A 25,040-nucleotide genomic window follows, 5' to 3' on the forward strand; every position below is an offset into this window, starting at 1 on the left:
TGTGGTCATGATTTATTATGTTACTCATACATTTTATATAGAACTTGTGCAAATTCACGAATTTTTATAAAAGCACTAACAAGTCCAAAACGAATCACATCACAACTGACAACCAAGCAACTGGTATGTGTGTGGGGTTAACTATTGTCTGATAAAATTAACAAAGATTTTCTCTATATATGTCTACAGTAATTTATGCTAGAGTATAAAATGTCTTCTAAAATTTCCTGCTAAATGCACTTAACGTTTCTTCTGCTGGACTGAAACACTTGTTTTAAGGTGGGGTCGACCCAGGCTATGTGACACAATTCCATCTCCAGAGCGTTAAGTTGCATTTGGAGTCTGTGGAAGTTATTGTGGATACTTTCCCAGAAAAGTGTCCTCCTTGTTTTCTGTCTCCAAGTGAAGTCACTCATTCTGTTAAAATCCCCTGCCCCACTCCCCACACCGGCCTGTCAGGAAAGAGAATACAGGCTAAAATGATGTGAATTGCTTTCCAATATGAGTATCAATGTTGAGAAGAACACTACCAGACTGGTCTTTTCCTCAAACCCCCCATAGTATGGCACAATAGAAACCTGAAAACAACAGAAGGTTCTCCAATTATTTGTTGTTTATTTCAATTGACAGCTGTGAGTCCAGTGTGTAGATCAATCACTTCAAAATAAACATATGCTGCTTTTAAAGACTGATGTTTAATAATATTTATCTATTCCCCATACAAAATTGCATGGCATATTTTAATTCCATGATGTGAAATTCAGAGGTGCATATAATTACACTTTTACTCCTTTGACTAGATCTAGAAATTTAGCATGGTAGGTGATACTCAGTAACTGAGATGTCAGCTCACTATTCCCTGTGATTCAAATTATTCAAATTATCTGTTCTCTCAACTACCTTCAGATCATCTTTGATATTTTTCTGTTCTCCATTTCCCTTTTGATCATATTTTACCAATTGCTTGAAATATTTAAAAAAAAACAAGCATAAGCACACAGTCAGCCAAATTAGAAATTAATATGGCCTTATTGGGGGTGGCCAATAATTTAGGAGGCTGTTAATACAAAGAAAAACAACTTTAAATTTATCAGACTATTTTATTGTAGAGCTCTAAGAAGTGGCTATTACTTACCTTTCACCTTTATGCACAGTCATACCAGAACGCAATCCAATATATTTCTGTACTTCTTTATGTGAAGAACTAGTTATATGGTTTCTGTGTAAGTGTGAAGGAGACAGATTCATCAGACATGTCTGCTTGTCTTAAGGGTTCCTTGCAAGAAAGCAGTTTCTAGATTTCCAAGGCATTACCCTCTGGAAGACCACAATCCAACTTACCTGAACCATGGTTTCCTGCCAACATGGTAGGGCTCACGGAGCACCTTCCCATTCTGCTGGTGACCACAGGTGGCCCTGGTGTTCCATCCCATTCCTGAGCTTTGACAGGCTCTCTGGAGGAAGAGGCCCCGTGGTGCGCTCTCTCTTTGCTGTCCAACTTTGGTAATGGCTCCGTGCTGTGGCTGCGGATTTTCACTTCCTCTGTGGATCCTGCATAGGGAACAAATCACTTTCTCTTAAACGAGAGTCAGCCCTTCCCCAAATTCCTTTTAGAAAATCAGAGTCATTTTTTTCTAAAATACTTTCTATAGCTAGCTTAACATTGTGTTAGGGAAAGTAACATTTAAATAAATATACTAGGGACACAAGTCCCAAGAGAACATTTTGTTTCTGCCCCCTGCAATGACCAAGTCAATGGGAATGCTGTTTGCTCTTTGGAGAAAGAATACCTCAGTGAGTCCTGAGTCTTCTTTCATCTTTTCTGTGTTTATCTTTAAAGGATTTTTTTAAAGACATCAATCCCCTTTATCCTCTCTATACATCTTTCATTTTCTTTATTCCCCACCCCAAATAAATTATACTGCATGTGCTAAAATCACCTCATACTTTTTTTTTTTTACTAATTTAATGACATATTTCAGCTCTTGACAACTCATCCATTACTCATTTTCTATATGTTCAGTGTTTTTTTAATCCGGTTCTTAACCTTCTTATGTTTTATTCTAGTTCTAAGTTCCTATCTGTGTCTTTTATGACTTCTGTTCCTTGTGCCTGTCTTGCACATTGTTTGTCTCTAAGGCACTGCCTTACCTTTCCTTTGCTTCCGACTTTTTCTGTGATTTTACCCTTCAAGATTCAGCTAAAAGTTGCTCATGAGTTCTAAGAATTGTACCTGAATCATGGACCATTCTTTTCAGCCTTAAATTCATTTAGACAGTAGATGTCCCATGAATAACATCAATTTCATATTTCAGACACTGGACTGATAACATTTCCTCCTATACTAATGGATTCTTCAAACAACCATCCATGTTAGAGCCTCATTTCTCCCTTTCTTTAACTTGAGACTTCCTAAATCCATCAGTCGGTGACATTATTTCTGAAAATCCTAAGCTTCCTTTCTCTTCTCCTTAATCCTCCTTTCTCTTCTTCTTTAGAACATGTTTCCTTCCAAACTTCTGGTTCAATCGAATCATGTCCTTTTAATTTTTGCAGTGTGTCCTTAGGACTCTGTCTTTGACTCCCCCAGAGTACAAGGTCATTATATAACAAAAACCATTTATTTAGAATGTAAATGTGATCATCATATATATGAGAAAAAGTACTTCCAGAAGTCTGTTGCTTATATGCAGAGTATTATACAAGTTCCCCATTATAGGCCCAAATATTGCTCCCTTGTTGCTTTTCCTTTCTTCTCTAGCTTCCTCCCTCTCAGCTGACCACTGCATTCAAGGGCCAGTAACAGTAGCTAAACCAGCATGTTAGCTCACCCAAGGAAAACAATTCTGTCTTCAACTACCACCTCCTCTGTTGTTCACCTTAAGACTTCTATGCACATTCAACTAACTCTACCCAACCCTGATTATAGAACTGAGCATCCCTAAACACAGTCCAATTGTAGCCAGTCGACTGTTCTTATTAAATACGTGAATGGACATTTTTTTCCCCTTTCTCTCCCCCGTGTTGAGAAGTTCAAGATTAACTTCTTTTCGCCAAACTGGGCATCCCTCCCATCTCCTGTCTCTCTGAAGAAACAGGAGGAACTGTCTGTCTAACAAGACAGAGCTGCTGCACTAGTAAATAGGGACTAACAACTGAGGCCACTAGCGGGTCTTTATGTCATGCACTGACATGTACCTCAGAGCAAAGGTTCTGAACATTCCCCACAAAGCTAGGCGCATTCACTAAGGAATCAGACAGCATAATTTTGAGTCTGGATCAAGATGACCCTCTAATGTGTGTGGCAAGTTAAAATTTTTTAATTTTTTTTTTGGCCAGTCCTGGGCCTTGGACTCAGGGCCTGAGCACTGTCCCTGGCTTCCTTTTGCTCAAGGCTAGCACTCTGCCACTTGAGCCTCAGCGCCACCTCTGGCCGTTTTCTGTATATGTGGTGCTGGGGAATAGAACCCAGGGCCTCATGTATATGAGGCAAGCTCTCTTGCCACTAGGCCATATCCCCAGCGCGAAGTTAAATTTTTTTAAAAAAAATCTTATTTCCCTTTCCTCAAAATCCTACTTTCATTGTCTGTGAATTGGGAGCAAGTACAGAGATAACATTTCCTTAAGGGTAACTGAGTGTAAGTGACCCCTAAGCTTTCTGCACCATCTCCTTAGGGTAAGGTCACCTCTGTACTGACCTTGACTCATAATCTGTCTGTGTATCTGCTACATCCTTTAAGACTCTGAGTTCCTTGAAGGCAAATTGTTGTTGTTGCACTTTTCTAACACTCTGATTTCCTAGCATCTAGCATATTGTTACGCATGTATTTCACTTTGTTTACTCAGTAGCTTTCTCTTTTCCTCCAGCATCTTCCTGGAATTTACAGGCTATAAAAAGGAATCACGTCCTTGCTTGCTTACTCTTATTCCATCTTTTACTTTCTCATGAGTATAGTCCCTTGCAGCACTTGGATGCCATGTAGTTACAGAAATATCTGCCATGAATAATAACATATTATGAAGTGATCTGAGGGCAAGAAGCGCAAACTCATCACAGACTCAGAAATATCTCAACTTTCTAAGTGATGAACCTGTTCATAAACTGAAATTCCAAATACCCTGAAATCATATACAAGAACTAAAAATATTTTGAAGGTAATACATTCCAGCATAATCATGAGAATGGGAGAATTTAACCAATGCTTGCTTTTCAGTGCCTTGAGCCAAATGAAATGAAACCAGCATCAGAAAAAGAGCCGCACAGCAGTATATTCAAAATTTCAAAGAAAATGCAACACCAGGTCTTCAAAGTCACCGTCTCACAAACTAAGGGTACACGTGCTTCATCCACTTACCTGTATTTATATTTTTTCTTTCATGATGTAAGTTAAAAATTTCCTTCTATTTTCTTTGTTCATTTGTCATACACAGCAAATTCTCCTCTATTGAAATTGGAACTAGCCAAAAAGAAGCTCTCAACCTTAAACTGGGTCTGAAAATTTTTATATGAACTGTTTTTTTTTTTTTCACATCTGAAAGGCAGGAATATATGTCAAAGCATCTCAGCCCAAGTCAGTGTCTTTATTCTCATTCAAATTACAAGGGTGTACAAGTCAGAAATTAGAGGAGTGTCATTTAGACCTCATGACTCAACTACATCAAAGCCCAACACAGCTTTGGAAATAAAAAGAAGCTTTGTTTTCAATTTTCTTCTTGTTCCTTTGTTTTCAAGTGCCAAAGTCTTTGTCTTCACCCTATTTGGCAGGTATATTTAGGGAAACTTGAACAAAAGAATGGAGGAAATTGTAATGCTTAGGCTTGAACCTTTGTACCTTGATGTCTAGCTCTTTATTAGAAGGCATAGCTGAAAAACGGGTGAGAGTATCATAAATGTTTTATTAGATATTTTACTTGTAAATGAATCTTGTTTTCCCACATAGGTGTTCAAGAACTGCATCCCAGTGGAACATTTTTTTCTATCCCACCCAAATGAATACAAAAATTTACAAAATAGTAGGTGGAAGGGCCATCATAATGAGGAATATGTGATTAAGACATACTGAAGTTGAGTGCACGTGGCTCCTACCTGAGATCCTGACTATTCTGGAGGCTGAAACCTGGATGATTTTGGTTCTAAGCTAGCTCAAGCAGAAAAACACTAGAGATTCTATCTCCAGTGAGACAGTAAGTACTGGACTAGAGACATGGCTCAGGTGGTACAGTGCCAATAGGGATTCAGAAAGCCAAGTTCCTCAGTGCACTAGTGTGTGTGCATACACACCAAACACACACACACAGATCAAGTGAGAGCTCAAAGAAATCTATTTATAGTTACCCATTTCTTTATGTTTCAATGTCGTTTTAAAGTCAGCTGAGTAGAAAATTGATTTTTAGTAACACTCACAATAAGATGTCCACAAGAAAATTAAACTTACATGATAGGTAGCAGTTAGACATGAGCCACTGAGAAATGTGAAGAGAACCTAACATGTCATATGGAGATCTCAAAGTCTCTGACAAAAAACTTTGCAAGGAAGGACATAATAATGACATTTTCTGAGCGCCTCACCAATCCAAGAATTAAAAACCTAACCTGAGCCAACTGATAGGTCTCAGAGTAATAGATTTTTAATCTACCTGCCACAGCTTAGAGGTTAACCATAATTCAATAAAACTCCTTCACTCTTACAGTGCCTTTCCCTATGGGATCGTCCTGGGGGAGAGACTTAATGATCTGAGTCTCAACACCCCCATAAAAACTAAAACCAGGGTAAAAAATCATTGTCATCTTCATAGTCTTTCGTATCACTTCCCCTATATTTTGATCTTGCCCGCATTCTTCTCTCTTTGGACACAGGACTAAAGGCACAGTGTTGCCGACCTTCTCATAGCATTATATAGTGGAGCGCAGTTTCCTGTGGAAGCTCCGCCCCTCAGTGCTCCTAGTTACAGCCCCAGCTGGTCTCTCACAGGACCACATGCATAGATTATGCTTCTCCTGCTCTGTTCATCAAATTGATGACTGAATGTTGACTATTGCTCTAAAATCAGATTCCCTCATTAAAATTCCATCTCAGAGATCTTGTGAATACATACACATATATGTGTATATACAGTACAATGTGCATTGTATGTACATAATATACATATATGGTCATATATGTCTATAATGTTTATAGATAGAGATAGATAGAGACAGATGATATACATGATATATCTTTTACACATCATATGTTTGACATGTTGCCATTTTTTTGGTTGTTGGTTTTTTTTTTTTTTTGCTTGTTTCTTTTTTAACCTGAAAAAGAATAAAAGGATGAGAGATCTAAGATGTCCTTCCAGAACCAAACATTCTCTCCAGGGAACCAGCATCTCAAACCCCATGCAGGTTAAATGAAAGTTCCATCTCAATGTGAGTCCACTTACTCCTTTATACCACTCCAGGGTATACCAGTGTGTGCATGGCCCTCTGCCTTCTGCCCTAATCTTCTGCGTCCTGAACCCTGGCCCAGCTCTCTTGGATTAGATTGTGTTTATCATCGGACCTGCCCTATCAAACACTGGGTATTATCCACATATCGAATTCACTGTTTCTCAAATATGCTTGCTCCTCAAATCTACCAAACCTAAAGACCCATTTTTCAATTGTACAGACAAATAAAATATAGTATTGGTGAATTTTTACATATGACTTTCAGGACTCGAGATAGATAAAACAATGTATTAGAACTGCCAGTCATACTGTCTCTCCAAACTTGTTCTTTTTCTAGATAATTAGTTATCTTCAGTCAAACAAACTTGATTTCACATTTATGCCACACTAAGTATTTGCTATTTACCACTAGTCAAAATTCTGGACCCTTCATGTGTATATGTGAACACATCATCAATTGCTCTTATCATGTGGGGGAAAACGCAAACAAGAATCTAATGTATATCCTACAAACTAGGGGTGGGCAGAGGAAGGACGAATGAGAATGTTGAAAGGGGTGACAATGATCAAGGTATATTATATTTATAAACTGCTATGTTAAATGGCAACTCTTTTGTACAACTACTTAAAGATAATCATTTTTAAAATGATTAAACAAGATAATGCATTTAAAATTCCTTGCATTGCATTGAAAGTAACTATTTTTTTTTTTTAGGTTCATAAGGAGGTTTATTAGTGGGGCTATAGTTCCCACGGGAGAGGGAGCTACATGGCGTCTGCACCTTATCCAGGTGGCAGTTTCTCTCTCTGGGGGTAAAGGGGAAGTAGGTAGGTAGTGAGTAGGAGTGGCTCATTAGGTATGGGTGCATCTGGGGCTAGGCCTTGAGTTCAGATCCCATGAATGCCAACTGGGACAAGCTATCCAAGCAATGAGCACCTAGACCTTCAGGACGAGGTCAATCCTGACAATGAGGAACCATGGAGAGGAGTAAGAGCAGATGAAGTCTCATCTGAAATGGAATCAACTTAAACTTGCCCTTTCAAAATTAATCAGAGCCGGGAGATCAAGAGGAATAGTTGTTTACCCACCTGATGTCCATACCTGTCCATTTTCCATCTGGAAAAAAACTTGCATTCTTGCCTTTGTTACCTGCTATTTATATATATAATACAATTATATTATAGATAATCATATATTTTATATATATATTATATATTATATAATTATACTATATAATTATATAGTATATATTTATATAAATATATATATTTTAGCCTCTGACTGGTTGCTCCCAACCAGTCCACTATTCCTAAACACTTCCTTCCTGCCCCTAGTCCAGTTATTCCTGCCCCCAGTCTAGTTATTCCTCCTTCCTTGTAATGGGCCATAATTGGGTTTATGTTCCAAATGGAACTTTCTTGGCTTGTGCCCAGTGTGTGTTCTCCCATGTCGTTCATGTTAACTGGTCCTGTGAACTTGTCAGCCTTTTGCCTGACCTTTTCAAAAGTCTCTTTTAACAGGATAACATCCCTTACCCAGGATGCCACCTGGGAACTTGCAGTTCAAGGCCATCCTCTTACTACACTGCTCTGCCCAGCACAGATCTGGACCCTGAAGACCCCAGCCCCAGGGACTCCTTGTTGTGCCCAAGCTGCAGGAGGCAGCCAGAGGAGACCATGACACCCATTGGCCCTGATAACCATTCTCATGGAAATGATGAGAACTTTTACCAACCAAACCATCAAACAAATACTTCTTGGACGGTACCAGGCCAAATGATGAATCAGGGACCCCTGACTACATCGCCCCTTTACAGCAGGAAGTAGCTCTGGAAGAAACAACCTCCGCCCATACTCCCAGCCTGGTACCCTCTCCTCTGTTATTAGAAAGTAACTATTTCAAAATTTCCCTGTGTACTCCTTTTCACATCTTGCATTCATTTTCTTAAAGTTTCTAGCAAGTCTCTACATTTCTCCCTAGCAGAATTTTTAATTGTAGAGCTGATGAATTATTTTCCTTTGTACTTGCTATTCCTTCGACTGGATACAACTCTTCCCCTAGAGAAAAATGATTACTTAATCAACCATGTCTTCTTTGGAAATACTTAGCCAAGGCAATATTATTTCAGCAAGTCTTCTCCTAATCCCTTCCATATTGTGAATTCAAGGTATGTGTAGAAGGTTAATATCAAATTCGGGCTACTCTAATCCTCTCTCCCGATGTAAATGACCTTGAAACTTGTCATCTTGCAGTATCTTTTTTTTAGTAATTATCATCAAGTACAAGTATCATGTTGTCCCTGTCATATTAAACATAAACACATGATTCTTTTTTTTTGTTTGTTTGCACTTGGACAGATGGACCAACCACTAAGTTGACTGTGGATCAATGTAAAAAGAATTTTAATAAACAAATTTGTGGGAGCTAATGCTATTACTTATTTAGGTTATGATTCCACACTGGCGATGGGTGATAGGTAGCACAGGCTTATTGTTATAATTCTAGCTACACAGAAAGCTGATATCTAAGGACCAAGGTTCAAAGTCAATCTTGGTAGAGAAGTACATCTATCCCTAATTAACCAGCAAAAAGCACTCAGTGGATTGTTCAAGAGGTAGAGTGCCAGCCAGTAGTACAAATTCTGATCAAGAGAGTGAAGGCCTGAGTTCATGACACAACACACACCAGCACACATGCATGCACACACACTATACACAACCACATGCACACACACACATGCTGCACACATTTGCACATTTCTGTTTGTTTCTCATTACAGCAGTTATAAACCCTTTGTGTGACAACTGTATAGATGGAAATGCAAGGCATGCCTGTGAGGTACAAAGAAAACTACATTTCTGTAAGCTAAGTAGCCATGGTCTTATACTGAAACCCTCTCTACTTGTTGTTCCACCCTATGCTTCCTAAAATGAAGTGCAGATAGTTTGTGCCTTGTGCTCCTGTGTTAATATATCTCTGGCATCACTTTTCACTTGTAATTACTGCCTTAATCTGCCTCCCCCTCTACCTGTCCATAGTTCTATCAGACTGGTAGAATACTAAATGCAAATCTATAGGATGATTAAATGTATGTACTCAGGGCCATTAACATAATGGCTTTCAGACAGGCTCTAACTACATCACAGTCTTATACCTTTTCTCCTATCCCTCCCATGACAAGCATAAACCAAAAACTCATGAATGTGAGTTAAAGAACGTTGCGAAAATTATCTTTCTGTTAAATATAAACACTTCTAGTTTATGTGCTAATGATGCATCAGAAAACAAACAATTTTACTGGGAAAAAATGAGTAGTATCTCAACACATAACAAGTCACAACATTTTCCCAAGGGATTATAGATTACATTCTCCTTTCTTTAAAGGATTAATTTGCTATATTCTATTTAGTTATTTCTCTGGGAATGTAGATAATTTAGAATCTCATACTTCCACAAGAGAATTTATTGGTACAAATAGATGCTAATGATGAGCACCAGAGCCTTCTGCAGACATAAAGAAGTCTCAGGACTGACTACCCCTTGATTCTACTTCAACCACTGAACAATGGCAGTAATTAAATTGACCTACATAGGTGAATTAAGCAGAAAAGACAATGTGCTTGAAATATTAAAAGAGATACTGGACCAAATTGCATCACCTGGTGGTTATTAGATTCCAGCATCATTATTTTAGACCCATACGAGGCTTTGGGTATCACTGATGGACACAGCTCCTCTACATCCAAGGTCACACCGGTATGAAAACCATGGTCTCCCTCACTGTTCAGGGTAACTCTAGAATGTGGGAGTTCACCTCATTAGGAAACTTAGCTCAATGTTGAACCTCTCTAATCACTAGAAAGCACTTAATCAGCTTCCTTCCAACTATCATTTCTTAGTTGCTGCTACATATTTTAGTCTATTTATCTCTGGCACTTTCAACCTTAGATGCGCTTTCAGACAGGGTTTCATTCTTGTTCCTCATCCTCTGCCACCTCAGGACCTGTATCCTCCTATGTTTCCCTCCACAGAGAAGGAGCCACAGACATGAACCGTCACCTCCCAACATATGTGTTTTATTCTGGGCTGGCCTTGAAATGTGATCCTCCCAATCTCTCCCTTTTGAATAAATAAGATTACAAGAATGAGCCATTGAGTCTGCACCTGAAACCTATTCCTTATAGTTCTAGAGCCTGGAAATCCAAGATTTATGAGACTACATAAGATCAGTGCCAAAGCTTCACATGATAGAAGGTGAAGGGGAAAAAGTTCAAATGAGTTAGAGAAAGACAGAAGCTGGGCGCTGCTGGTACACGACTGTAACCCTAGCTACTCGGTAGCCTGAGACCTGAGGATCCCTGTTAGAAGCCAGTTAGGGTAGGAAAGTCCATGAGAGACGTATCTCCAATGAACTACTCAGAAAAAGCCAGCAATAGCATGGTGGCTCAACTGGCAAAGTGCTAGCCTCAAGCAAAAGCTCAGGGACAGAGCTCAGACTCAAGAGTTCAAGCCCCAGTTCCCAATGTACCCATTACCTTACTTATATAACAGTAGCCCTTCTGTTTATCATCTTTACGATAAATTAAAATAAATAAAAATTGAAAAAATAAACTTAAAAAATTAAAAGAAAGAGACAGAGATAGAGAAAAGCAAACTCATTCTTTTTTCAGAGACCCATTTCTGTGGTAACCAAACCATTTCTCTGATGGTAGCATGAGTCCATTAAGAAGTACAGAACTTTCATGGCCCAATAAGTTGTATGAGGCCCTCCACTCCACAATACTGTGGATTGAGAATTAAGTTTCCAACACATGAGCTTTGAGGTACACTTGTAATTCATAGTAGTATTCCTAATTCTTTATACCTCAGGACCAGTCTGTTCTTCATTATGCACCAGAATGAGGTGTTCTTTCTGTCCTTGACCCTATCTTCAGAATACAACTCTATAACTATCACTGTCCCAGCCACTCTGACTTGGACTGGAATTGCACAGCATCTTTTAAAACTGTGCTGTAAGGAGCTGATCAGAGCCAGACACACACAGATACTTTTCTTAAGAAACTGGGTAGGCAAGCAGCCGATTCTCTCCTGAGTCTAGAGGAAAGATGACAAAATCTCTCGTGTCTCTTTCATAAAAGGACATTGGGTCAGGCAGGGACAAAGATTTGCAGGATTGATTACTCCTTCTCTCTCATTTGAGCTTTGCCTGGGTGCTATCCCTGAACACCTTTTGCTCAAGGTTAGCACTCTACCACTTGATCCACGTTGCCATTTTCGGCTTTTGTTTTTTCTGTGATTAATTGGAGATAAGAATCTCATAGATTTTCCTGCCTGGAATGGCCTCCCAAGTAGCTAAGAATACAGACATGAGCCACCAGCACATTGCTAGTTATGACACTTTCTAAGGACACCTTCTCTTCAAGGGTATACAGAGATACTATGCTTTGGAATAAGTCAGAAAGGAAGTCCACGTTTGTGTAAGTTGGTACATAGGGTAAAACCTCGGTACAAAAGCTGGGGCAGTCTGAGTGGAATGGTTATAGAGATATAGCCACCAAATAATTTCTACCTAAAATTCATTCATTTAAGACATCCTTTTCTATTGTAAGATTTTAGAAATTCTATCAAGAAATTCTCACATGGCAGAAAGACAGAGATGGTGAACATAAATTACATTTTCATTTCTGTTTTGAAGACCAAGAAGATTTGTGTGTAGAGCCCCAAACGGACCAAATCCATTTTGCCTTTCTCCCCAAGATGTCATATCAAGCCATTTTTCACAGCAAGCCTGGAGCTTAGGAAGAGTCACAGAGCAGGTCTGGCCACTATCATGAGAGGAGATAGAGATTGGTATATACGACTCCCAGATCTGCATCTTCATCTTTTTGCTTTCTGAGATGAGACTTTGTGGAGCTCCTAGGAGCTGGCAGAGGCTCTCGTTGGAAACTTCCCGTTAACGATGGGAGGGATAGATAATCTTTCCTAAACCTTTCAAATGGTTCTTACTGATTTTGCCTGTGACAAAAATTCTGGCCATGGCATGACCCAAAGATTAATTGTGTTACATTGCAGCCAAAATATCAGATCCTTGAGTTTCTAATAATGATAATATTTTCATTGGCATGCTGACACAAATTCAAGGTGGAGAAATTAGTTAGGTTCCTGAATGAAGCTCAAAATTGTTACACAGATGCCTTTCTCTTAGCTTTATATAAGGAAAATTCATTTATAAAACTGGTATTCGCAGCGTACTCACACACTGATATGTATGTTGTATGTTGACTGCAAACGCCTTTGCATCACAGTTTAAACATAATAAAGAACTTAAAAAGTAAAAGTAGATTAATAAACTGGCTTTCTTTACCGAGTATTAAATAAATATTTTAAATACTGTGTTTCCAGGAAATATCTACTGAATATATAATTGATGAACTTCTGGCGTGATCATTCAAATAGTTTGTATATTTTGTGTATATTAATTTAACTGTGAGAGGTCAATAAAATCTTTTTCCGGGGCTGGGGATATGGCCTAGTGGCAAGAGCGCTTGCCTCGTATACTTGAAGCCCTGGGTTCGATTCCCCAGCACCACATATACAGAAAATGGCCAGAAGTGGCGCTGTGACTCAAGTGGCAGAGTGCTAGCCTTGAGCAAGAAGAAGCCAGGGACAGTGCTCAGGCCCTGAGTCCAAGCCCCAGGACTGGCCAAAAAAAAAAAAAAAAAAAAAAAAAAAAATTTAAATAAATAAAATAAAATAAAATCTTTTTCCAATCGGTTCCTGTAGGAATAGAGTTGGAATATAAAAGGAAAGAAGGCTCAAAGATGACTTTATATCAAGGACAGGGCACAATTGTGGATATCACTCTCAGTTTTCTAGTCACATTTCTTTAAATGCATAGCACTGTACCCAGAACTAAGAACAATGTGAATAAAATGTAAAACACAGATTTTCCCTGCCAGAAAAGCACTAGCCAAGACATGTGCACAGACAATACATGAATCCAAATGAAGAAATGTCTAGCACAAACAGCACAGCCAATATTTCCATAGAGAGATAAAGAGAAGCAAACTTTTAGACTCCATGTTGTTTACTTCTCTGTCAAAGAAATAATGTGATCTGAATTTGTATAGAAAAGATGAGAGATTTATTCTGAGTCGAGGTTCATTTCCCAAATCCCCTTATTTCTAGTCTCATGAAACCCACAGAAATCCAGGTGCTACCACCTCTACTATGGGCTGTTATGAACATCTAACATCATCATTTTCAAAGGTCAAACAGACCTGAATACTAAAATGTGGAAGAATGTAATATTTATTAGTATAACATCTTTCTCAATACTTTTTTAGAGTTTGCATTCAATGTAGGCAGACATGGAACTCTCTAACAAGTGAGGATCGCCTTTTTTTATTTAAAAAAAGATTCAAATCAATCAACTGTTCAATGACAGGATAATCATTTTTTGTTCAGCAACTTCATTGTATGGTATTAATCAGATGTCAAGATTCAGTGAGAGTAACACCAGACAAGGTTATTTTGAAAATTCATTAACAAACTGCTCTGAACCTAGAGTCAATTCCCTGCATATCAAAAAATGGAACATAATTATGGAAAGTGTCCTTATTGTTCAACAATCCTTTATACTTGAAAATAGTGCATAAAAATGCAAATGCCAGCCTATAATTTGCCACATTAAATATTTATGCCCACAGTTCTCGGAGGCCCCTGTCATGGAAATGGTGCGCTCGTAGTCCTTTTCCATTGAAGACCTGACAGTTCTCAAGTTCATTCACATCCTTCTCATCGCAGCTCTTCCCACTGATAGAAAAACAATAGCTATAAATCTCCTATGGGGGATAAGAGAATTTGTATCATTGTACAAACAGGATTGTAGGGTGGCAAAATCTCAATAACTTGGATCAGAACTGAAATGTTCACTGCATGCATTTTATGTTCGTCTTTGGACAAATTTCACAATTCTATACCAAAATCTGTACAAGATCTGCCACTAGAATCGACCTGAAGTAAGACACAAGGTAGAAAATTAGCATGAAGTCAACAACCCAGAAAATCAAGCAGCTTCTTCTCTTGACAAAGGAAGGCTACAAGGACTCCAGCCTAGGTGACCTTCGGTTTAGTCTCCTCTCCATTGTCCCAGTCATAGTAATACTGGCTAGAATCTGACAAAGTACAAAGATCTCATTTTTATTTATTTATTTGTGTGAGTGTGTGTGCTAGTCCTAGGACTTGAACTCAGGGCCTGAGCACTGTCCCTGAGATTCTTTTGCTCAAGGCTGGCATTCTGCTACTTAAGCCACAATTCCACTTCTGGCTTTTTGGTAGTTAACTGAACATTAGTGTCATGGAGTTTTCTACCCAGGCTTGGCTTGGTACGCAGATCCTCAGATCTCAGCCACTAGAGTAGCTAGGATTATAGGCATGAGCCACTGGAACCTAGCCTTACATTTTAGGTTTTAACTATTAAGGAAATTCAGCTGTGGCCACGGTTCTGCTGATATCTATGACATTGAATATCTGTGTTGCTTTCTTTGCCTTTCTGTATTCAATCTCTCAAATAATGGATTTAGATCATACCATCTCCAAGATGTTTTCTGGAAGTTAAACTTATTTAAAAAAACACAAAAGGCCAAGATTTAAATATCATATACTTCATTTCTTCCTTTTAAAGTTAAATTCTTGTCAGCCTACGTATATTGAGGAAGTGACGTCTTATCAGAGTTTCTTCCTTCTTAACTCCAATGTTCTTAAAATTAAAAAACTTGCCTTTTGGAGATTTTTTAAAGCAGTTAATGATATCTTGCCATAGAACAGAAGAGGGTGTTTTTCCGTATGGAATATCTTTAGGTACTGCTAACATCAGTGACAATGGCACACCCAAAGCACAGAAAAAACCATGCCAAGTCTTTAGAGCAGTAACAATGGTGTGAACAGAATAAAGTCTCCATAGTTATAATCTGAGATGCCATTTTATGAGAAATTCAAAAGGATTTGGCTCCATGACAGGAATCTCTGCTTACTAAAGCCATGAGGGAAATGGAGACCAGTTATCTACTGAATTCTAGGACTACAAATTTACCATTCTCTTCTATAGGAAAAAAAAAGTGAATTCTATCACTTCTTTACCATTTGTCTTTTCATCTAGTTTTTAAGTGGTGATGTGAACAATAGTGAACAATAGATGAAAAATAGAATGACCATAAAAGTTAGGGAAGTAGTCTATTAAAAAAGACATTTTATAGGAAGTCTTTTGTCATGGAGAACATTTTTGTACATCCTCAAGATCGAGTTATTACATGTAGGAAATTACTAGTAAGTGTTGTGGATTTCTTGTTACATATGTCATGTGATTAGAAATAATGTAGATATTTCCATATGTGACATTAGTACTAATAATGCAGTATATGTTTTATATCCGCAGCTTGGAAAACAAGAAGAGATAGTTCATACATCTGAAGACTATGATGTGGAGAATTCAGGCCATACCATAATACAGTAAAATAATTGTATACAGTTGTCTTTGGAGTTATCAGCTCCATGCTAACAGCGGAGAGTTAGACCCTAATGAACTCTGAGGCCTTGAGGAAATCTTTTTCCCTTTGAAGCAGACATTTTTGTTTATCTGTAAATGAATCATTTAAGACTAAAATCTTCATGTCTAATAAGTACAATAATCACTTCTCTAGTAGAAGTTCCTATTCCTGATTGCAAATTCTTCACATGGATAGTCTTGAAATATTACTCATGCCCGAATTACAATTAAAGTAGAATTGCTCAGAACTGGGCTTTGGTATCAATAACTGTTAAAAGCTTCTGTTATTTCTAAAGTAAGGTATCAGAAACATTACTAATACTATGAAAAACTTTGCAATGCTCAATATACTTTGAATTATTAGTTTTGTAGTTTACCCAAATCTTTTCTTACTGTGGATTTCTCAGTTTTTAGAGGAAAATACCTTAATGATCCTCTTCCTAAAGACAACTGAAAAAGTAAAAACTAAGATAAGGGCTTATATATCAAATATATATCATATATATGTATATTAGAAAGCACTGAATTGGAAAACTATGTTATGGGTGGAAAAATGATAAACCCTTGCATGTTTGCAGATCTTGTTTGTTTATTTTACTCATGATATAGCTGCCCCCCCCAACATAATTTATAACTACAGAAGGATTGGGCTGCTAAATCTAAGAGCAAGCAGTGTTTTGATTCCTTTTGATTCTAGTTATATTCTTTAGCTAGGCTGAAGAAGGAAAAATAGAATGACAAAAAAACCCACAGCATTAGACAATAAAAGACCATTGACCTAAGATAGCCAAGAAACATCTTATCTAACATTTTTCAATGTTACCTGTCTTGTATACCTATGATATTTTTAAAGGTCAGAGTTCCCTCTTTTAATTGTTGAAGAAAAGACAAGCTTCTCTACTTGTAGGTGGGAGGTGTGTGGGCAGGTGGGTGTATGCACAGGTGCAATCAACTTTAATTAAGACTCAAATCATTTTAACAGACAGATGAAAATATGCTTCAATCTCTAAAAGAATCAGAGACATTCAAGGACTAAAAATATTAATGCACGAGCAGAAAAATATCATTTCCATCCTTCCTGAAAGATGTCATTCTGAAAATACATTCATAATTGTTTTTGAGCCAAACACTAAGTGCTAGGAAGAACAACTCCTTCATTTTTCAGGGTAATAAGAATATTTTAGTTTCTATCAAAGCAAATGTAAAATGTCGCATTATTGGAATCACAGTTACTAGTAATCAGATTTGAGCAAGGTAAAGATGTCATACATATTAAAATTTCATTAGAAAAGCAAGGCAGAGGTATTAACCTTTTCAGTATAATATAGCTGATTACTATAGTCATAAATGCACACAATACTATATTTCTTACTGATTGCATTTTACTGACTCTCCAGAAAATACAGCTAGAGAGAATTACATCTGTGAACAATTGAAGCCAATATAGAATGTGTCATAAGTGTTCCAAGTGAGGGAATAAACACAAATAATTTGAAGGGAGGTGCACTAGATTTGACTTTTGTCTTCAAACTGACATTTTAAATGGAGTTATTTAAGAAAAGAAAATCAAGTTAGGAAAAAAAAATCAATAGGAATATACTTTAGTGTTGAAAGCCTTGGTAATATTTAGGGTACATTTGAAATGGGGGCTCTGCTTCAGATTATAATGTTTGTGTTTTTTTAAATGTTACATTTTTCTCAAGCAATTAGGCATCTAGGACTTAAGTTTGTATGCAACTCAAGGGAGTCATAATTATTAGTATGTGATTATTTCTAAGGCTAGTGAAATGTTTACTGGTCTCTGACTATAATTCATACTCAAAAAATGGATAATGGGGAAGGCTTTGCTCTTATTCTTTACTTGTCCTCGTGGGAGCTCTCCTAGACCATTTTCATTCTGGCAATATCTTATCTACTTTTTCTTTTTGTCTGATATTTTAAATTTCCTTTTATAGGTTAATGACCATCATCTATTGTCTAAATGATTGTCATTATCTTTTCTTTGAAACTGTGACCATCACATACAAACAACATTCATGGGGTGCTTATAGAGCCACAGCCTCCAGGAGCAGTCATTGTTTACTTGTCATTTGGTATTTGTATATTTTTTTATGAATTGCATGTTTTAAATAAAATCCTAGAAACTGAATTAGATATTACTTCATATTTCTGCTATTGTTATTTTTAATTCTTTTTGTGTATTGTTTCGTAAATTACCTGGTATCAGACTTGCTTGTGGCCAAATCAGTCTGGCTGATAAATAAGGCCTTAGAGGGTTCCAATAGCTGTTCTTTTATGTTAGGCTCATGGGCTAAGAAAGGCTAGCAGGGGAAAAACTGGAAGAAAATAAACAATAAAAGTGAACGAGTAGAAAGAAAATAAGAAAAGAACATTGTTTTCAATGCCCAATTTTTTCAAATCAGGTTATGATAAAGCCCCAAGTACAAAGCATCCATTTCCTGGAAGCCACTAGATGCAGCCTGCTGGAATGGATGTACAGACAGCTAGGACATAGTGTGTGTCAATCTAAATGACTGCTGAACCAGAAAGGTTCATTGCTGGGTCTCTTTCTAAACTGGTTCATTCTAAGTTTGCCTGTCTCCTTTAATACTGATATCTTTATAACAATGCTTTTGGCTGTCATGTCTTTCTTCAGAAAGTATTTTTGACATTATTGATTATCACTGAAATCAATTTTTAGCTTTTATTGTCTGAGTCCAGCACCTGGGATAGGGCCCGACACAGTAAATGTTCTATAAATATTCATTGACTGAAGATCTGCTTATGTACTTAACAGTATCAACAAGAATAAAATACTTATGGATAAACTTAATCTACAAAGAACAATCGCATACAGGAAACTTCAAGGCACCATTGGAAGAGAATTCAGTAAGCTCTTGTAAAAATAAAGTTTAAGAAATGAAAGTTTTGATATTTGAAAGATCTATAAAATCAAAACAATCTACTAATTAAATGTTATCTGTGTCAAAAACTGACTTTTTATTTTGAAAAATATACAAAATGGTTTATATAATTGATTTGGAATCTCATGTGGTATTGAAATGAATAGCAAAATTGATCTTAAAAAAAGAATAGAATTGGATGTTACTGATCTCAAAACTTATGGCAAAGCTACAGTGTTCGAAACATAAATAAATGAATGAAACAAAAGGCCCAGAAATAAACTACATACAAAAGAAATCAAAATGCAAATCAAAACAACATTGAGATTCCACCTCACCCCAGCAAGAATGTCCATTATCAGGAAAACTAACAATAACAAATGCTGGAGGGGATGTGGCCAAAAGGGAACCCTACTACATTGTTGGTGGGAATGTAAACTTGTTCAGCCACTCTGGAAACCGGTATGGAGGGTCCTCAAAAGGTTAAACATAGAGCTCCCCTACAACCCAGCAGCCCCACTCTTGGGCATCTACCCAAAAGATTACAAGCAAGAACACAGTAAAGCCACCACCACAACAGTGTTCATTGCAGCACAATTTGTCATTGCTAAAATATGGAAGCAACCCAGATGACCCTCAGTAGGTGAATGGATCCGGAAAATGTGGTACATATACACAATGGAATTTTATGCCTCTATCAGAAAGAATGACATTGCCCCATTTGTAAGGAAATGGAAGGACTTGGAAAAAATTACACTAAGTGAAGTGAGCCAGACCCAAAGAAACATGGACTCTATGGTTTCCCTCATAGGGAATAATTAGTACATGTTTAGGCTAGTCATAGCAGAAGATAACAAGAGCCCAATAGCTATGCACTTATGAACACATAAGATGATGCTAAGTGAAATGAACTTCATGTTATGGAAACCAGTGTTATATCACTGTTGTAATCATTTTCAACATGCCATGTAAAACCGTAGCTTTTTTTTTGTTGTTGTTCCTCTTGTATCCCCTTCCTGTGTTTTTGGCCATGCTATCACTGTATCTCATCTGAGTACCCTGGATACTGTAGATACTGATATTAGAACTAGGGAAGGGAACGGGCATATCAAAATCGAGAGACACAGGATAAAAAGACAAACAACTCCAAAAGCAATACTTACAAAACCATTTGGTGTAAACCAACTGAACAATTCATGCGAGGGGCAGGGGGAAGCCATGTCCTACAATGCACGCATCCAATAATATACCTCTCTTCAAAATAATTGTGCCTTATAACCTGTTTCTGCTTCCAAAGCCTTGGAATTTTAACTATTAGAAGAGCGTATACCAAAGGACTCAATTTTGCTTCATTCATGGAATGTACTTGAATGCAAGGGGAGTACTTAAGACTTTTTTTTTTCAGTATTAGACCCAGACATTTCTATTCATTTGAAGTCAGTTCATATGTAGCTGCTACATCCACTCACAGTCCCTCAGAGGCACAAAACTGCTATGGCTGCACTTATCTGGTTTAGCAATTTCCATAGCTGTCTTTGTATGTAGGATGATAAAGCGAAAGGAAGGAAGGGAGGAAGGAAGGAAAGAAAGAAGGAAGGGAGGGTGGGAGGGAAGAAGGGAGGAAGGGAGGGAGGGAGGGATGGAAGGAAGGGTAGGAGAAAGACAGACAGGGAGGGAGGGGAAAAAAGAATACTGAAGTCCAGGGAAGCACATTTCCCACCAACATAGATTATGAACTAACTTCCTTAAATGTCAGCCACTCAAGAGTCTTTTGAAGCCCTCCATTGATTTCACGGGAAGTAGGTCAGAACAGCTTTTAACTGGAGAAGCCTCATGCCACACGTTTCATTGAACTGTGAGGAGTGCACATTAAAAATGGATGTACAAAGAAAACCTCTGCTTAATTAGCATCTGGATAAAGACGTTACCAGAAAGCCATGGAAGTTAATGCAAAGATGAGAAAATGAACCAAGTATTTCCACACTGCTCACACATCTGTAGTCTTTCTCTTAGAATATTCTAGATGGTCCCTTGTCATACATGTCTTCTGTGTGTGCCAGCTGATCTGTATTTAGAAGTTTAGCATTCCTTCTCTCTTTGTGGTTGCATACATGCTTTTAAATAAAATTTGAGTGCTTGTAATATTTTTCAGATGCTTTACTTTTCTAATGCTAACCTTAACTTTTGTTTTCTTACATACTAAGTAATCATGTTAATGGAAACAAGAGCCTATTTGAATGTGTATAAAAACCCTTCACAAATTTTGCTTTTAAAAGTCTTCCCTCTATTGTACTAAGTACTCTTTACAGTAAGTGTTCACAAGTCGTTTTGGTTTCTACCTAATAACTTGGATAATACTATCTTCTCAAAAGCAAAGGTTTTATTTTAAAGGATAAATCATCTGTAAGCAGAAAATCAAAATATTCAGTCCATGTGAGAAAAGCATCAACAATTGAGTTGTAATCATTTTCTCTCCTTTGTGAGTAAATCACATTTCAGAGAATCATGTCATCAGGATCTCAGTGTGTGTGTACTGCGTCTCTGCTCTCAAAGCTATTCTTTGCAGGGACGGGGGGCTTCATCACTGTAATTTCCCTCTGCCTCCAAGTCTTAGATTCTGCTCAGCAACCTCAAAGCACCTTCCTCCCAGAGGAACAGGGAGAGAGAGACCCACATCCTCACCAGTTCTTTACGCTGCTGACATCTGGCACCTGGAAGATTCATTTAACATGTCAGAGCCTTCATCCAACCTCAACTGAAGAGAAAGTTGTGCAAGAAATCAACATGGACGCTCCAAAAATGTAATTCATTTTTTATTTCTGCCTCCTTCTAAATTAAATATTTATTCATTCCATGTGTACCTTTGGGTCTCACAACCACCATTAGAGTGGCATTGCACTTAATATTTAACATGATATTCTCCTGCATATGATTGTTTTGTGCTTTAAAACACATTGTGAGGTAAATATTTAAAAAGGTAGTCTCAGGAAATTTGACTGTCCCTAAAAGAATAGTTGGTAGATAATCAGTATTTTCTGTTCTAGGACATTAAACTTCATTTTTTATTGTATTTATATGTCTCTCTCTATGTATATCTGTATCTATGTATCTATTTGTCTGTCTATGTACGTATCTACCATCTATCTATCTATCCTCCATGGCTCTCTTGATTGATCTTCCATTATTATAATGTGACAGTTTTTAAACTAACATAACAAAGAAAATTTTGAAAACAAACACATTTATGGAAATAAAGATAGATACTTTTTGCTCTTGTTTTCCCATTTTCAATGTTTTAGCCTGTGAAAAATAAACATCAACTAGGTTATACTTGCTACATGAAATGTTGATATCCAATATTCGGCAGTGAAAAATCTATGTTCTGATGTTTTTCGTGGACTGGAATTTAATTCTTCATATATTTAGATTATATTATGAGTCCTTGCTTTCATTTTTATTGCTGACTCTTGTCTGCGTTCTCCAATTTGTAATTGCACTAATTTTCCTTTTGGCTACTGGGCACAGGAATGATTTAAGTTTCATTTTCTGTTGATACTTCCTGGAGCAGGTGTTTCTTTTTTTTTTTTGTTTTGTTTTGTTTTGTTTTGTTTTTGTTTTTTTTTGGCCAGTCCTGGGCCTTGGACTCAGGGCCTGAGCACTGTCCCTGGCTTCTTTTTGCTCAAGGCTAGCACTCCGCCTCTTGAGCCACAGCGCCGCTTCTGGCCGTTTTTCTGTATATGTGGTGCTGGGGAATCGAACCTAGGGCCTCGTGTATCCGAGGCAGGCGCTCTTGCCACTAGGCTATATCCCCAGCCCTGGAGCAGGTGTTTCTTAACAATCCTGAGCATAGGTGAATTTCACATGCTGTGCAACATTCAGATTATTGTTAATACATGGTAAACATATTAATTCTGTTGGAGTTTGCTGTTAAAGAAAAACTTTGTTGAAAAAGCCAGGCACTAATGGCTCATGCCTATAGTCTAGCTACTCAGGAGGCTGAGATCTGAGAATCATGGTTCAAAACCTGAGTGGGCAGAAGTCTGGAAAGTCTGGGAGACTCTCATCTCCATTTAACCACTAAAACGCCGAAAGTGGAGCTATGCCTTAAATGGGCGAGTGCTAGTCTTGAGCAAAAAGGCTTAGGTACATCACCAACGCTCTGAATTCAAGCCCCAGAATCAGTACAAACATTAACAACCAAGTGATGAATGATGAAGGAAAATAGGATACATCTACACACAGATTGTTACTTAGCCATAAAGAAAAAGGAAAACAAGTCATCTGTAGGAGGAAAGGATTGAACTGGCAATCATGATATGAACAAGATAACCAAGATCAACAAGCTAAATATCACATGGTTTTGCCCTATACCTAAAAGACGAAGAAGATAATGATAATGTGATGATATAATAGGACATTTAAAAGAGGGGCTGTTTGTTGGGGATTCACAAGTAGGAGGTATAGGGGAAACAAGGAAGGGATACTGAGGGGTAAAGAGGATTTAAGTAGGTTATACTCACATGTATGCACACACACACAAAGATAGTAAATGAGGCCTATCAGATACACACAAATTGACTAATTTATGGTGTACACAGAAGAGGTTTCCAGTGGTGTACCATCTTTGAACAACTAAGTTGCAATTCATCAAAATGAATACTAGAAACGTAGAATATGCACCCTGTGAAAGCGGGTGTCCATGAGAGGGCTGGAGATTAATGAAGAGAAGAAGAGTGGAAACAGTCATAATAGTCAATGTACATATGTCAAAATGAAACCAGGTAACTTACAGGAATGAGTGGGGTTGGAAGAAATGGAGAATGATGTGCCAAGGGACATTGTACTCATAAACTGCCATATTGGATCAAAACTCCTTTGGTAAAATATATTAAAGATAACTTTAAAAATGGGCAAAAACAGTGTTTAAGAAGGAGAGACGGGGGGAGGGGGCTGGGGATATGGCCTAGTGGCAAGAGTGCCTGCCTCATATACATGAGGCCCTGGGTTCGATTCCCCAGCACCACATATATGGAAAACGGCCAGAAGGGGCGCTGTGTCTCAGGTGGCAGAGTGCTAGCCTTGAGCGGGAAGAAGCCAGGGACAGTGCTCAGGCCCTGAGTCCAAGGCCCAGGACTGGCCAAAAAAAAAAAGAAGGAGAGACGGGGGAGCTTATGGGAATTGAATAAACAGGATGGAATTGCTCAGAGTACCCCGTACACGTGCATAGAATATCAGTGAATTTCCTTACACTATTAATGCAAGCTAAATTTTTAAAAATATTAGCTGTGAAAAAATTTAACTCCACAAACATAAACTTACACAAAATATACTCATGAGGATCATAAACACTTATGACAAAATATAGTCAAAGGTGTGTCATCAAGTTGAGTTTAGATGCACAGTCATTAATGTAGTTATTTGATTATGCAACAAATACCTGTTAGAGGTGCATTTTATACTAGAAAATGTTTTAGTTGGTGTAATTAAGAAGACTTCCTAGGTTGGACTTCTGGGGCACTACCTGTGATTCTAGTTATTCAAGAGGATAAGATCTGAAAAATCATACTTTGAAGGTAGCTTGGGGAAAAATACACAAGACTCCCTTTCCAAAATAGCCAGCAAAAAGCCAGGCTGGAAGCATTGCTCAATTGGTTTAAAAAAAACAAAACCATGAAGACCATGAAGAGCAAGTTAGAAGTCTCTAAATTAAAGGATTATGAAATAGTCACTTTTTGGGCTGGGAGTGGCCTAGTGGCAATAGTACTTGAGTCGCATACATGAAGCCCTGGGTTCAATTCCCCAGCACCACATATATAGAAAAGAGCCAGAAGTGGCGCTGTGGCTCAAGTGGCTGAGTGCTAACCTTGAGCAAAAAAGAAGCCAGGGACAGTGCTCAGGCCCTGAGTCCAAGGCCCAGCACTGGCAAAAACAACAACAACAACAACAACAAATAAATACTCACTTCATCAATCGTTCTGTGTATCGCTGGCTAGACAGTGCGTGCTGCTTCCAAAATCCATATTACTATCACTATTTCTTGCTTTCTTTGGCTCTTTTTAATATTTTTACTTTTCACTTTGATTGTCCAGTTGGTTGGCTAATCTTCTAGGAACAGAATAGTTAATTCACCTAGCCTCCATTAGCCAGCAACAATAA

At 37.8% G+C, this 25,040-nt stretch overlaps 1 protein-coding gene across 2 annotated transcripts in view; it reads right to left on the reverse strand.

Annotated features, from left to right (window-relative positions):
- Positions 1-25,040, reverse strand: part of Nyap2 (neuronal tyrosine-phosphorylated phosphoinositide-3-kinase adaptor 2) — a 219,730-nt gene that overhangs the window by 60,400 nt on the left and 134,290 nt on the right. For both annotated transcript variants that reach the window (XM_048344648.1, XM_048344647.1), the window contains one exon: positions 1,342-1,551. In XM_048344648.1, coding sequence (XP_048200605.1) covers positions 1,342-1,551 — 210 coding nt within the window. The remainder of the gene's footprint in view (positions 1-1,341; positions 1,552-25,040) is intronic.

Source organism: Perognathus longimembris, chromosome 4 (genome assembly GCF_023159225.1).
Source record: "Perognathus longimembris pacificus isolate PPM17 chromosome 4, ASM2315922v1, whole genome shotgun sequence".
Taxonomy (NCBI): Eukaryota; Metazoa; Chordata; class Mammalia; order Rodentia; family Heteromyidae; genus Perognathus; species Perognathus longimembris.